The sequence below is a fragment of the Vanellus vanellus genome (assembly GCF_965231255.1).
Source record: "Vanellus vanellus genome assembly, chromosome: 5".
NCBI classification, from domain to species: Eukaryota; Metazoa; Chordata; class Aves; order Charadriiformes; family Charadriidae; genus Vanellus; species Vanellus vanellus.
Genome location: NC_138910.1, coordinates 75,997,177 through 76,013,431, shown reverse-complemented (window position 1 = coordinate 76,013,431; position 16,255 = coordinate 75,997,177). Strand labels below are relative to the sequence as shown.

Sequence of the window (16,255 nt, the reverse complement as noted above, 5' to 3'; positions counted from 1 at the left end):
GTTATAATCACTTATCAATTTGACAAGCTTGAGCTTAGAGGGGGAAAGGTAGAAACTTGGTATAAAAATATCTTTGACCAATCTTTTCCCTACAGTTATACAAAGAAGTTTATTTCTTTATATTGCTATACAAATATATGTAACTCCCATGCACAGAGGTCCTCAAAAATGGGGTCTTAAACTGAAGGGTAACACAATATAGGTCAAACTGCACCAACGACACTGAACGTGCCCTAGAGAGAACGAATACCACTGTCTGCCATACTGAAACAAATGGACTGTCCTCGCAGTGTATTATTCTCTTTCTTTTAGTGCCCTTTTTTATAGTACTTGGTCCTTTTAGCAGGCAGATTGAGAGCTGCCTACCCTAAAAGGCAAGTGCCTTCCTCAGCTCCAGTCTCTTCTGTGGCACCAAGAGCAGTCATTATCCTCTGAACTATCTATTGCATGAGGCAGACCACATTTCACTTGGATTTCTTCAACACGCCCACCTGCATTTCTCCTAGAGATACATGCTTCCTTGTTTTAGACTTAAAGTAATGGAAAATTCACGCCACCCTGTTGGTAATCTGTTCCACTGGCTAACTGTCTTCTTCTGAAGTTTCACTTCTGAACTCGGAAACTCATGTAAACAAAACAAATTAGTTTAGCCAGTAAGAAGCGCTGTAAAGACATAAATTGGTCTCAGAGAGTGAGATTTCATTTGACCTTGCATCTTCTTAGGCTGAAGAAGTTCAATGTGAATTAGCACAAGTCTCACAGGGCTAACATTAGGGCTAAACGTTCACCATAGCTAAATTTAAGTCCAAGGAATCCAAAGCCACGAATAACTGTGTTGAATTACTTTAAAAATATTTTGGCTTAAGTCTTAAATGTTTCCCTTTCCTGTTTTTAAGCTACACAGAGCTTTTTTCTTTTAGACTTTTCAAATGGTAAAAATATTCTGAAAGCAAGAACTTTTTAAATGGGTATCGAACATAAAGCTACATCAAATACTCGTAACACACATTAGGGGCTTGATTTATGCCATGAAAGGAAATGCCATGAAAGGCAATGCCATATATGCTTTCCAAAACTTGGTTTTAAACTGTAGTTGTTACTTACTATGCAAGAAGCGGTCAGACAGACACCTTACAACATGAACTTGTCCTTTTCACGCTAGTAAGGACTTAGATATGGTAACTGACAAAACTTATACATGTAAGTTAAGCTACTATATAGAGACGCTCAGTATGACTGACCTAGCATGCACAAAGCTCCTTCAGCTTTTCCTGGCACGAACAGACCAAGTGTTTGATGCATACCCAGGTCTTGCTGTACAAGAGCTGTGGCCAACTACCATCCTGCTACCATTACCCTCTAGACACAGGTAAAAGCTTTTCTTGGAACTTTGTTGGAGGGCTACCTGTTTGCTCTGTACCAGTGACCAGGCACAAATGCAACAGAAAATAACCTTATTCATGGACTGTTGCACTACAGAGACTGTGGTTAGGCATGTGCATTACAAACTGCTAATCAGCGGCCCAGCCCAACCCCACCACAAAGTTGCCATTTGCACTCTATTCCCTCACCTATACAACACGCTGAAGAATTTCATACCATGAAATGGCTACTGCAGCAGGAAAACTGCAAGGTTGCGGCCACCTCGACCCGCGACTGTTTTCGTGTTTGAGCTGCGTACGTAAATTAACATTTTATTACGCTCACCCAGAGCGGAGGTAGAGTGCCCGTCACTCACAAGAACCCGGAAAACCCGCCCGGCCGCTCGCCTCACGACGCCAACTGCCGCGCCGCCTCAGCCCCACCGGCCGCGCGTTTCACCCGCGCCGCCCCGGCGCAGGCGCAGAACCGCCGGCGCTGCCGCGGCTCCTTCCTCAGCGCCCGAGGCTCGCGGACTGGGGCACGTGGCTGTGCCGCGCGCCAAGCCCCAACGGCCGGCCGGGGCCCGCCGCCCCTCAGTATTCGCCCCGCACCGCTCATTAGCGGCCGCTAATGAAAGGCCAGCCCCGCCCTTCCCCCTTCTCTCCGCCAACCCCAGCCTCTCCGCTGAAGCCGTGAGGCAGTTATGAGGGAGCGGGGACGCTGCTGGGGAGAGGTGGCCGTCCCCATTTCCTCATAGCACGGAACCCTAAGACCACTCGGGGGCAGGGTGAGGGGATGCTTTGGTGCCGGTACCCGGGCTGAGGGGAGCTGGTGTGCTGCTGGGCCTGCTGGTCACCCTCTTACCACAGTTTGGGGCAGCAAGGCTGGACTCAGAAATACACATTTGCTGAATGTATTGGTAGCATTTTGGTCCTCAAAAACAAAGTTGTGGGGTATCTCCCACTATGTGAACACAACCATTGGGTTTTTATGGATGCTGATGATGGATGGGTGGCTTTATCCTTCAGAGTGACTCCCAACCCCACAAGGAAACGTGAGTCCAGGTTCTGATTTTCCATCATCCTCTGAGTATCCCCTTTGAGCATGCCGGGTGCTTTGCTTCTTTAGGTGAAAATTATTTTGTTATTTCTCTTTTTTAAAAAGTTTGTCTCTCTGATTCATTTGTATGCCATCATTGCACTGGCCATGAAAAATACTGTAAAGTGTTTTGAGAAAAACAAAACACAGCTGCAGACTCGGTCAGCAGGGAAAGTAAACTAAGCAGGTGTGGCCTCTGCAGATCTCCCTAGAAAGCTGGGCAGCACTGGGGAATGGGACTACTAGCCTTGTGCGTGCCTTTGGAAAGGCAGGAAGATGGCCAAAGTGAGAAATCTGTAATCTCAGGACTGTGGAACATCAGGAAGGAAAGAACCATTTCATGGTGTGAGACAGTCCATGAGGAAGGGAGTGTAAAAAATTCACTATCATGGAGGTACCTAAGACTTTTGAATTACTTGAATATAAGTATATATTTGCCGTTGGAAGAGCATGAGAAACAGTCGATTTGCACCTTGATCAAAAGAACACATTTCTTAATGGCAAACAGAGCCTGGTGTGAAAAACTAGGAAGGTTGTCCCAGGCAACTATGCATGACTGTTACTTAAACCACATTTTGTAAGAAGAAATGTTTTGTAAGAAGAAATGTTTTGTAAAAAGAAATGTTTTGTATTTGTCTAGCTTATGTAGCCTGAACACTTTTGAGTAGATTGTACAAGACTATAAAAAGCTGACAGTAATTAGTAAATGAAACCAGAAATGTCTCCAGTAAAGAGAGTTGCATAAAATAAAAGTGAAAACAGTGTGAGATCACAACTGGCCCATCTTTAGATCCGTAGGGGATCAGCCCATGAAGTCAGTAGCGAGGTTGTCACTAATGTTGCCTAGCTGAGGACAATATCCAAAGAGCCAGTGGGAAGGGCCAGCAAGGAGAAACAAGAGAAAAATGTTACCCACTGTAAGTAAAGTAATTGCAAAATAAGCTTGCTGGTTTGGGTAGGGGCTTTTTCAGAAATGTTCCAGCCTTGGCTCTTCAAGCTTTACTCATGCAGGTTAAGACATACCTGTAAAGATACAGGTAAGTAAGATGCATAGATGGATGAATGGGCACATCACTGCCTGGTCATCTGTGGTGGATCTGGAGCTCTCTCAATGGCCTAGGCTACAATAAAACACACAGTGATACTCTGATTTCAGGAATAGATTCCACAAAGTCTTTCTTTACATTTGTATTTCTCCCTTACGTTCTGGCAAGCTAAGTAGAGTCATAACTCTGTGACTAATGCTAATGTTGCAGTAGTAAAATATTGGGCAAAAAATAGGAAAACCAGACCCACTTGCCCATAAGAATGATTTAATTAAATTTTCCACTGTTCCAAAATAGGTATGTTTCACATCATAAAGAATTTTTCTGTCACGAAAATTATTATTTTAAGGGGAGGGAGAATTTTGTTTGCAGCAAGCTGACTTTATTGGTAGGCAATTAAATATTTCTTTGGATTGCTGTTCAAAATTAATTACTCATTAATGTGGAAAAAACAGCTATAGTCTTGCTGTGGATTCAGAGGTTTCCAACAGGGTGCATCTAATTCCAAGAAGAAAAAGAAAAAAAAAAAGACCTAGAAAGAGTATTATAATTACTGTCATACGAAAACCTACTTCAGTCCAGATGTAGAAGCTGATACCACAGAAATGTTAGCAGTTTGCTGCAGGGCAATGACAAATGAATCTTCCATATGTTTGCAGAAAGGACATATTACGTGATCCTTCTAGAATCCCTTGGGTTTGTTTTCTTTTTTCCAAAGCTCCTACAGAAAATGCAAATCTACAATAATCTGAGGTTTTGGACAGTGTCACAGACACCTCTGTATAAAACTTGGATCCTAAACTTGCATACCTAACCAACGTTGTCAACTCTATACCCTCGCAAATAATTCCACTGCAAGTAATGAAGTTAGTGGTATGAGTAAATGTTAAAGAACTGGTTCCTAATTTCAGGTTTTCTCCTTCAGTTTACAAACAACACTTGTTGCTCTGTGATGACCTAGGGGCTTGCAGGGAGGACAGAGGATTGACAGAAGTGTCAGGTGTCAGGAACTGTGTCTTCAGAATTTCAGATCTATTTAGCAAGGGAGTCAATCTTAAGAAGTCAGAAAATAATAATGATGACAAATGCTACATGCAGAATTCCTCCTGCAGTCAGTAGCAGCTTGCAGGCAGAAAGATTTCAGAAGTCGGTATCATAGCTAACTTTCCTTTTCTCCCCAAATTTTATGAATTTGACCGAAGTCTATGTGGCTTCAGCCTTAATAAAAAACAATAAAATTCTGGGATGATTTAGGCTGGAACAGCCTCTGAGTGACTTGTCTAATCCAAATCATTCCATTTCAATCCAAATTGATTTCATTATCCCTAAGTCATTTATTTAAATAAATGGAGTCAGAAGAGATCACAGAGTTTAATTATTGGAAACACTGGTTGGCACTAAGTTTGGAATTAAAATTATTCGCTTTGAAGTCCTTAAGTGCACAGTATGACAATACCAGTTGTCAAGGAACATTTTTTCCTTGGTTAAAAAGGACAAGCTGAGCATAAAATAGAAGAATGAAACTTTGAATTATCCACATAAGATAATTCTTCCTGTCAGCTGTTGAGTTACTTTAATTCTCTTACCAAGTCATTTACTTTTCAATGCAGAAATAGGTGCAAGAACTTGGGGACAAATTTCCTAAAATGTAAAAAACTGAAATGACACCAAACAAAGTTTGACTGATGATGTGATTATGCATAGTAAACAGTGTTGGCCTCAGTACTGATTAAGAAAGCCAATTTTAACTGTTCACCTGTTAGATTTTAGACTGGGGTAGACGCCTGTCATTTCATTACAGAAGGTAAGCAGGATGGTCAGAAATCGTTTGCCCCTGTCCCTGGTCACCTTCTTGTCCTTCATGTGAATGGAAATAGCAAGGTTTGGTAAGGAGTTTGCATCTACTTTGCCACAGCTGACATGATGTTCTAAAACTGAGTCACGTTCCCCCTCAACTTTCTCCTTTCCAAACTGAAAACTCTATAGTCTATTTTTAGACTCCTCTCATAAGGCAACTCCTCCATTTGCTTCTTCAGTTTAGTTGCCTTTCTCTTGCTGTCTAATCTCGCTACATCCCTCTGGAGATGAATGCTGGTCTGCAGCAATGCTGTGAGAGATCCTACTGGAGTGCCATACCATCATTCAAACATTCAAAAGTAAAGGCTTTGGTTCACTCACCGATAATTCAAAAAAATGGAGGAAAAGGAAAATAAGGAGTTTGGCTTGGCAATTTGGAAGCAGTCACTAGCACAGCAAAACAGAGAGAAAACAGTACTGTATATGCAGTATATCTACAATGACTGTACATTACAGTCAGTGAAATGGGCTGGAGTCCATCTTGCTTTGAGATTTAAGGAGTACTACAACACTGAATATGACTTTAGAAAAATATCTGGGAAGGAGACTATTCAACTATTCATCTTGTATACTACTATTTCCTTAAATCATTATATATATTAAAAAAAAAAGCCCTCCATCCAAAGAAGAACCTGCTTTGTGGGTGCTGCTGGTATTTCTATTTGTAGATTATTTTATTTTGGAAAGAGCTTTGCTCTATCCAGGCACCTTAAAGAAGTATCCAGATTTTCCCAAGCAGACAGCAGTTTTAAGAGGAGGTTTGGGATACTCCTGGGAGCAGAGATGCTGTTGTAAATCTAGTATATAACAAGTTGTACATCAGATTATTTGCTATAGATACATGTGTTTTTCAGCTTTTCCTCTTGGCAGTTCTAAGTTTGCCATTTTCACTCACTGTCCCCCAAAACCCTGTGTGCTGGAAAGCATTCCAGCAGATCATCAACTACATTTAAATAAAAATAGTTCATCTTATTATAATTTCTTTACATCTTGCATTGAACAAGGGATTATTAGTACAAGTAGCAGAAAAGACGAATGTTTATTTTACTATGCTTACCTCTACAGCAGCAGTCAAAAGTTCTAGAAGAAAAATACTGAAGCCTAAATCTCCAGACAGCTTTGTTACACATTGCTGATCAGGGCAATGGCTGGCATTTGACTAGAAAAATTACGTGTAGATATACAAGCCTCAAATCATCAAAACCATACTAACAATTTAATTTGTATTTTTTAATCATACAAAAGTCCCCCCCAAATTATTCAAACATTAACAACTGATCCATTAATACAAAACCAGTTCCTTTAGACAAAACAGTAGAGGAATGTACCTTTCATTTTTAATTAAAAATTATCATGGAAAATGATAGTATGTATGGATTTGACTAATTATTATTCTAAATGGTGTTTTGTCCTAGTTTCCTATGCAATCTCTCCACACCTTTGATACGCCACAGTGCACTTCCAATACACATGTATAAAGCTGTCTACACGAGCTCTTTAGAAACAAATAGTACTGTTTAGTTTCAGCTGTACTGAGTTAAACAACATTGAAATTATGTATAAACTATCAAAGACATTCAAAATCCTGAATCCTGTGTGACAAGAGGTGACCCCAAATCAGTCTGTTCCCAACCTGAACAGAAGGTGCCTTAAAGGCAGTTCATGCAGAAAACAATGTGGAGGCACTGGATTTCAGCCTATACCAGACCTTTCTGTAAATTCCTCCCATGCCCTTCTTGACAAGTGTACCAAGCACCTACTGTTCCCTTACCCTGCTGAATCCAGTGAATCGTGCTCTTAGGCAGTCAGGTAAATCAGCAACCCAGACTGGGTGCCCAGCCTCTCTCACTTAGTCTTCAGGCTCCGTATCAATTAACTCTTCCATAATATTCAGAACCAGGCTTCCTTTCCAGCAAACTGATATACAAACAACATATTTTTGACTACTGTCACGAACATGAGAAGGCTACAGAATGTACATGGCTCAGAGACCTCACTCCAAAGTCAGGGAGCCATCTAACCTCAGCAAAGGAAACAAATTCGGAGTCATAATAATTTGCTGCTTCCACCATGGATTTACCATGGGTCTGGAAAACCTCTTTTAGGAACAAGAGCTTTGTAGTGCTAGAGAGGCAGAGCTGTGAGCCTGGTAACTAACATGATCATAAAGTGAGGCAGAGGACTAATCCCCTTCTAGCTGTTGTGACTGCTCAGTGACTAAGTGTCACTCTACCCTCATATTAACTAACACTCTCCTCAGAAACAAAAATAGTGCTGCCTGCTACTCAGCTCTTCACCAGCCCATTTACTGTTTAGAATATACAGATCGTTCTCTGCTTGTTTCTTCTGGGGAAGATGGTTGGCCAGGTTCACAAACCACCCCTGAATCCTGACTGTCAGCTTCAGTAGCTGAAATAAAAATGAAGAATAGAAAAAGGTCGGAGTTAAACATGAACAAAGCAAGCCAAAACCCCCAAACTGTATTTCAGTTTGTATTACACCTGCTATCAATCACATTTCCAGAGGTAAATTCTCAATGCAAAATGACTTTTGTCAATCCAGTTTGTTTTTCAACTCACTTAATTCAAAGGTGCTTGACATCAAGAGCTGCAGCTCTCTGAACTGAGATACTGCACTTCAGACAGCAGCTGATTGTTTCAGCCATGCTTAAAGAAATGTAGCAAGAGTGCTTCAAGATGGCAAGTGTTGAAGCTTCACGAGAATAGAAGTATGAGGCAGATTCTTTTGCCCACTTAACCGCAGTGCATCTATGCCATGCCTTTTTAACACTCCTGTGAATTCTCAAAGGCCTTGACAGACTAAATAATTCCTTCTTCAAATCCAACTAGGGATTTTCATTTTATAAAGTATTTACTTGCTAATTTGCATGGAAAGCTCCCTCATTTCCTCACAGGTGACTCGGGGTTTTGTTTGTTTTTCTGTCTTGCTCTTTCAGAAAGCCAACAATCTGCAAACAGACTCTCTCCTCAGATGCTATACTGGCTGTTTTACTGGACATACCTTGTGTTTATTTTGTCAAATCTCCATAACATTACTAGTCAATACTGCGTGAAATTGTGTAACAACATGGCCTATACTTCACGTCACTGTTGTATACCTAACTGGCCTCAGTCATTCAACTGCAGTCAACTACTGACTCAAACCTTTCTGGCAGCAACTTCTAGCCTTTGAAAATCTTCCTCAGAGAAGACTTGGTGTTTTTTTTTTTTCATTTGTCTTCATCTCAGATTCCCTTAGGGGCAGAGATCACAGACACTTCTCACCAGTTGTCCCCTGCTAGAGTTTTTGTATATCCATTTTCCTGCAACAGTTTTTCCAGAGAGCCCATTTCACCTCAATTCTAGAGGTCTCTCTGGAGGAAGGATGTTCCCAAGTCTAATTGCAGGTTTGAGTCAGTTCCTTTCTTGGGAAAAAAATATATGATGCAATCCTAACACATCCCTATGTACTAGAAGTTACAGTTTTTCTCTTTTTTTCAAGCATCTTTAATACCACAATCAAAGAATTATTAGTTTCGCTGCAGCTTCCCTCTACATCTGCATCTTCTGCTGGCAGGCTATTTTGTGTATGACCTCATTCAGAAGTATCCCCCCTCACTGGGTCACAATTGCAAATTCCTACATATCCTGGAGCAAAAAATGCTATGTAGTGGAATTAATTTGTACTTTCTTCGTAACACTAAGAAAACTGGATTCTTTTCTGAGCTGCACAATCCATGATGCATTGTTTCCTATGGCTTTGTGCCTGGGCTGTGATTTCCCTAGTGTAATAAGGGCTGAGGTCATTAGATGGCATTTTGCTCTCTGGGGGGTGCTCTCATGACCTCTCTTCTCTATCCACTTGCCTGCTTTCATGATTGCTTGGCCAGTACAAATCCACTTTACCAATACAGGACTGGATTTCCTCATTTTTCCTCATGCAATACCACTGCATCTCTCCACGTCCCCCATTTTTGTCTGCTACTCCCAGTTGCTTCCTATTCCGACACACTCCAACAGAATAGCTGCAGAGAACCTTATAGGTTATATCCCCCAGATCTTTTGTCCCCTCCAAATCACAAACTCCACTAATCCTCATGCTTCCTGTTTTGCCTGCCAGCCCTCAGTTTCCTCTCTTGTACTTAAACTCAACCCATATAATTTCACCTCTAGCACACCAGCATCTCCTACACGCTGCATTAAGGTCCTAATGCCTTTGTCAGTATCTTAAAATAACTTTAAATTTCTATGATGTCTGTACACTCCCCTCACTGCCATATTTTTCATATTCCCCTTGTCCACCACATCTCCTGCTTACTTTTCTTTGGCTTTCCAGCCAGACAAGAAGCAGGTATGCTCTGACTGCTCTGGAAATACGTGCCCACTGCTGGGCTGAATGGCAGACACTTGGTTGTTGGCCAAGATACACACACGTCAGTCAGGAATTGAGTGCAAACTGACAGCCAGCCAAACACCACAACATGGCTGCAAACAAACCATTTTGTGGGAGGCATCTGTTTCCCTCGCAGATCAATATTGTGTAGGCCTGTGATCACAACAGATATGTTTGGCTGAAAATAACTAATGGGTTGAAAAGTTGTAAGAGGACTGACATTAACAGCAAATGAGACTGCATGAGCCTTATGTTGTTGAGACACCAAGCCAAAAAAACCCCCAATTTATATTTTGTCCCACATAACAACCATCAACATCTTTTCAATTCAAATGACATTGTAACACTCCTCTATTTCTCCTCCCTCTTACACAAGATATTTGATTTTTAACTGGGTGATTATTGTAATCTATTTCATAAACAGTCATGAAAAATTTTTATTCTCACATTCAAGAAGAGAAATAAAGTTGGTTTTATTTATCTGCATTTTCAAAAAGAATTTAAAATAAAACTGGCTGTTCACTCATCCAGTCCTAGTGGTTAATTCTCTAAGCAGCTCTACCCTCTTGTGGTGACAGCTAGCTGCAGCCAAATGAAAAAATTGCAAATATAATCACAGATATGTCCAGATGCAGATACAATACATGAAAGACACCCAAAAGAGAGGGGCACAAAGACTTAACCTATGCCAGAAATTTAAAATCCTGTGTGATTCAATAGAACAACTTGAGATTTAAAGATTCAATCTTTCATTTACAAGAATTAAATGTAGGATTTTCAGATGAGCAAGAAATTTCATATTGTTCACACTAAGTGTTAGTCCAAAATTTTCTTTAGTGTTTTGTCTAAATTGCAACAGAGCCAAATAATTTTTAAAATATGTCCCACAAACGGGCTATTTAGAAAAGTATTTTCACTTTGAGAACATCAACAGATCATATTCTGGAATGGCTCTGAATCCTGCAGCCTCGATCACCTGTGTGAGATTGAGGTGCTTGTTAGCCGGAAAGCCCAAGCATGTCAGGATGATTTCCTTTTTCTGGCTTTCCAAAGCTGTACAAGCTGGAAATCTGTTCTGGGACTTCAGGATCTCAGTCCTGGCTCCATCACAGTGAGCTGTGAAACCCTGAAAACTCCCTAGAACCAGGGTCTCTTGGGGCTTCCACCTCTGTGGTTAGGTATTGAAACAAGGTTAAAACTGAACCTCCCAGAGCTCATCTCATACTTCCTTACCATGGGCTTCCTTGGTTGTTTCAGCCAACATGTTCAGTGAAAGGGGAGGTGGAATGTAATGAATCCCTGGCAGAAAACTTGGTGGGATGAACTGAGGCAGAGGAGTGTAGTATCCTTGATGGAAATCTCCACCTCCATCTGGAATCTGTGGAAACACAAGAAGCAAAGCATCTTTGATCTAAAGACTCTCCAGGACACATCTGCAGTATCAAACAATTTGTTTCAATTTTTACCTGTGAATATTATATTTTTTGTCCATTTTGTGGCCCTCTGCTGCCATGGCTGTGCCCATATTAGGATGTGCAAAGCTTGTGCATAGTCTAACATGCCGAAAGTGAGAAGTAGCAGCTTCTCAGACCATTTCTGAGCTGAAACTGACCTTTTAAGTCCTCGTTTTCTGTTCTGGTATCTCATTAGAGCAGTTGGTTTTAACCATGAGCAGCTCACCTTCACCACTGACCCAGTGTACTTGCCACTGAACAAATCTGGAATTCTTCATGCAACAGAGAAGCAAGCTAGCAAAATGCTCCTTGCCCCCACCTCCCTGCTAGTTATGGACTCTCCCCCCTGAGCACAGTGAAGTGAGTGGTTCTACCTGCACTTGAGGGGATGGTGTACACCACAGGGTGCCCCAGAGCCCTGGTCTTCTGTGATCACCAGACCTGTTAGAGCATGATAAAGCTCATTCCATCTGCAAGGAGAGATTCCCATCCCTCAGAAAATACCAGCATCAGAGAAACAGGAGCATTTCTCTCTTGGATCTGACCGTGCAACCTGGTACAGACAGGTCTTGTATGAGACCTTTCCTTCTGTTTCAGGACAGTTAAAAATTAAGTTCAAAACCACATAAAGTGATGGTCTAGACAAGGCATTTCCCAACCTGTACATATCCAGCATACCAGGACTGCTGCTAGCCACCCTCTTTCTCAGTTACCCCTAAAATGTGACAGGGAATTTCTATGCAAGCATTTCTATGCAAGTCTTGAGGCAGATCACTCTATCTTAACATGAACTGATCAGTTGTACTCAATGCAGACAGAATGGTGCATGGCAGCTGGAAATCTGGTAATGTGCCACTGTGGTAGAAAAACTGGACACGACCAGTTTAAATGAACATGACTGACAGCACTGAAAGGACCAGAAAGCACACACACACACCATTACAACTGACAGGCAATTTAGCATCTTGTTTCTTACCAAGTCTGGGTGGTTTGATGGTGTGGGCCCTATGATGATAAACATCATTCTTCATCTGAAACTTCTGTTAACCACAACAATTTTCTACTGTTTTTGAGAAACCAAAAGTCTCAAACTGGAAATATCTGACCATGCTGATTCACTTCCTTGTGGAAGCTGATTTTCCCCTGTTCTTCTCTGTGGCTGTGGTGCCTTGGTGAAGCCCTGATACTTTCCCTCCCTGTTAGATTTGTCCTGCATAGAAGAAGAGGAGCCTCCCAATGCACGTTCTGTGTCATCTATGCTGGCACAACATGACCATGTTAAGTGTCCTGCTGCCATCAATCATTCCAACAGGCTGTTGCAGATGTTAGCAGGATGTAAAAGTGCCAAAACAATTCACAAAATCTGTTGCCTTACTAGCACATGAGTTTGTTCTTCTGGGTTCAGGTCAGACTATTAACACCACCATTTGCTAATGTCTTCAAAATGCTCTGAAGTAACTGGGAAGCAGGGTAACTTTTCATGGGTATTTTAACAGCAAGAATACAGCTAAAAGAAAATACAGCAGTATTTCCAGAGGTAATTACAAGATGGCTACTTACTGACACAGAAGCTGCATTCCCTGGCCCATAGCTGCTAGGAATGTGTCGGAAACCTCTCTGAAGTGGTATCCCTGTAGGTGATGGTGCTCCCCTACAGGTTGACTGATTGATGGCAAATCCCATGGGAAATGGGTGGTAAGGATACACCCCAGAATACCCAGGGTACGCTTTTGGAGGTTCTCTCTCCAGGTATTCTGGGCTGACCATGTATTCTGGAGGAAAAGCAGGGTGAGCTAGGAAACAATGAGAAAAAAACAAATAAAAGTATCCGTGTAATTCTATGGAGTTCAATAGAAGTAGCTACAGGACCAAATTCCACTCTCATACAGGAGAATATGGCCTTTTGGTTTCATGCTTAGCTCCTCATGAATTTCTTTTTTGATTTTTTTAAGGAACTAAGGGAAGGTGCAGCAGATGATACTGTAACGCAGAATGATCTGCATTCTTTTCTGCCTCATGCATTGTGAAGCTAGTCCTTAGTAAAGCATGAGCTGCAGAACCTTATTCTTTCAGTACACTGGCAACAGCAAAACAACCTACCTTAAGAATTAACTCCAGCAGAACTTAAACCAAAAATCTACAGAAATAAGAGAGTTCTAACTTTAGTCCTATCTGTCACTTCTCAAGTTAATTTACAGACAAAGGCTCAATTTTAGGGACATACACAGGCAATTTCAGATCAGGAATCGGTTACTTCCTTTGTTTTTGATCTTGCATCTGGAATCTTATATGGCCTCTCTGAAGTCCTAAAAAAATAAGAGTAGTTATTTGAATACGAATAGGGTCTTTCTTGCTTGCACAGCCTCCTGTTGGTAGAGAAGTGGGAGAGTTTGCTTCAAGATTAGGTCAACTTCTGGAATACTAGAATTATACTGGTTTTAAACCTTTTCTAAAATTGGTCAGCAGGTTAAAATGTTATTAAGGCACTGAGTGACAGACACATGTACAGCTGGTGTCATCCATAAACATAATTTTCTTAGGAAACAGAGCTAAAAAAAGGGGGAACAGTTATTGACAGATTAGGTGGGAACTAGAGATGTCTGAAATGACTCTTTCCTCTGGGTTTCTCAGAAGAGCATTTTGTCTTGCAGGCTGCCAACTCTCCAGAGGCTCAGACTAATGACTACTGCAGTCAGTAGGGATTTCTGTAAAATTACTGTAGTAAATAGTAATATTATGAAGTTACTGTAATAAATAGTAATAAACTAGACAAGTCACATGAAAGACTCTATTAAAGGAAGCCATTTAAGAGGTGACAGACCATACAACTGTTCCACCTGCAAAATCTATGCTCTGCTCTTAAATACCAAATGCCCTTTTATACCAAGTGATCCCAGACAAGTCCAGCCTTTGCTAAAGGAATTAAGGCCAAAAGGTCTCTTTCTTTTACAGGGCTATCATAAAATGCTTGCTTCAGGCAACTGCAGCAGTAACTTCCCGTTTACCTGCCATCACTGAGTTTTTTGATGCTGGAGGCTTGTGCCTGTGAAGTTATAAACAATGAGAGAGCACTCAGAGAAACATACACGAGCACCTGCAGTGCACAGTGGATCAGTTTGGTTTCCCTCCCAGACTGATTTTCCTCTCTAAGAAAAGCCACTTGCTGAAGCTTCAGCTTTGCAATGAGCAGCGAGGCTGAGCACATTGCCCCTGCTGCTGCAGAGCCGCGTGACCCACGTTGCAAACCCTGCAAACAGGAAAATAAATGCAGGGTTGCACATTCAACATGCAAGTTGTGTACCTGTGTCCATTGAGGAAGGAAAGAGAGAGACACAGCAGGAATGGCTCTCCAGGGAGCTGGAGCCTGAGAAATCGGGCAGGTGCGCAAGTGGCAGTATTTGATGGGAGAAGAGGGAGATGAACATGGAAAGAAAGATGGCTGGACAGAGGAAGAGGCCCTTACCGTAGTCCCAGAAGGGAGGGCTGCTGGGAGGTGGAGGTGGCCCCCTGCACGCCATGCCTTTGCCATTGCTGCTGGTGGGCTGGGTGCCCTTCATCCCTTCATGGCTGCTCTGCTCGGAGGCACTGGTCACCCTGGTGGCCATCGCAGGGCCTTCACCTGGGGGAGCAGGGCCCATGGCCACCCCAGTCGGGGGGTCGGGCACCTGCTGCCTCAGGGCCTTCTGGGCCGCCATGATCTTCTGGCGCTCGGTGATGAGGGCGCACTTGTCGCAGAGGCAGAGCTTCCAGCGGCAGTGGCCAGCATGGCCCTTCACCGGCACCACGAAGCCATGGTTACGGCAGCGGGAGCACTTGGGGGTCCGCAGTGCCGCCTTTGCGGCCACTGCTGCGGCCTCCTCAGCCTCCATGGCACACCAGTCCTGGCAAACCACCCTGGCACGCCTGGGTGGGCTCTGCAAGGCTCTTATATAGGGCATGGTCGCTGCTGCCCCAGCATGTAGCAACCTGGGCAGGCGGGGCAGGAGAGCCCATGGCAACGGGTGGGGAATGCCCTGCTCAAGGAAGCCTGCAGCACAGGACCCGCCTTGGCCCCGCAGGCCTCCCCTCCCTCAGCCAGACATGGATGTACCTGCCCACCTCCCCCTGCAGTCCCCTGGTGTGGGCTGGAGCCAGACCTGGGCCATGGGGGCTGGAGAAAGACAGCATGCGGGGACTGCATCTGCAAGAGCAGGGAGGCTGTGCTGCACGTTTTAGTACATTTCCCTGAGCTGGTGCATGCAGAGATGGGGAGTTTTGAACAAGCGGGGGTGTGCACAGGAAAGGAATGCAGTGTCCTTTACACTACTGCCCGAAGTGAGAGTTTTCCCTTTTGGAATTTTAACATCCACACTCATTTTCATACCTCTCATGCATTTGCTTTTAATAAGCACAAGATTTCAGTTCCGTTTTGTTTCCAATTTGCGGTATGCTTCTCTTGATCAGGAGGAGAGTGACTGCCTCAGCGGAAAAAAAACTCACTGTTTCATCATTCTGTTTTTCAAAACAAGGTAGTCAGATGAAGGCGGAAAGCATACGTCATTCAAAAGCCCTGTCTCCTTTTCTCGGAATTCCTTATTCTCTGGAAACAAAGAGAGGCTTACGATTAGAAATACAGGAATGCTCCAGTTCCACTATTGCTTAGAAAGCACTTGTTATTTGTTACTGCTGGTAGTTACAAACCCATGGTTTTTACACAGTAGCCCATTTCCAGGAGAAAACTCTCTACTCTTCAATGTAAGGCACAACACTGCTGATTTTTCTCACGTATGCAATAGCTAATTCTGTTTTAAAATCCTGACATGCCAATAGCTTCTTCTACATTAAAGAGAATACCATAAAAATAAACCACCAAGCAGTTGTGAAGTTTTTTACCAATTAGTTCCAAGAGAGGCAGGTAACATCTGTCTGCTGCTCTGAAACAATTCTACTATGCAACAGAGTAGGTTTCACAGCAGCCTTGCAGAAGAAGCCCTTCCCTCGGAGCAAACCTTCCTGCAAGAGGTGGTGCACCCCTCAACATCTGGGGGGGTGAGGCCCCGGCATAGG

The 16,255-nt window shown here is 42.8% G+C and overlaps 1 protein-coding gene across 1 annotated transcript; it reads right to left on the bottom strand.

Annotated features, from left to right (window-relative positions):
* Nucleotides 1–7,668: 7,668 nt before the first annotated feature.
* DMRTB1 (DMRT like family B with proline rich C-terminal 1) lies at nt 7,669–15,078 on the bottom strand (the record flags this gene model as incomplete). The annotated part of the gene is made up of 4 exons (XM_082484489.1): nt 7,669–7,772; nt 10,989–11,133; nt 12,770–13,002; nt 14,673–15,078. The coding sequence occupies 4 exons, from the start codon at nt 15,076–15,078 to the stop codon at nt 7,669–7,671; spliced, it is 888 nt and encodes a 295-aa protein (XP_082340615.1).
* Between the last annotated feature and the right edge of the window lie 1,177 nt (nt 15,079–16,255).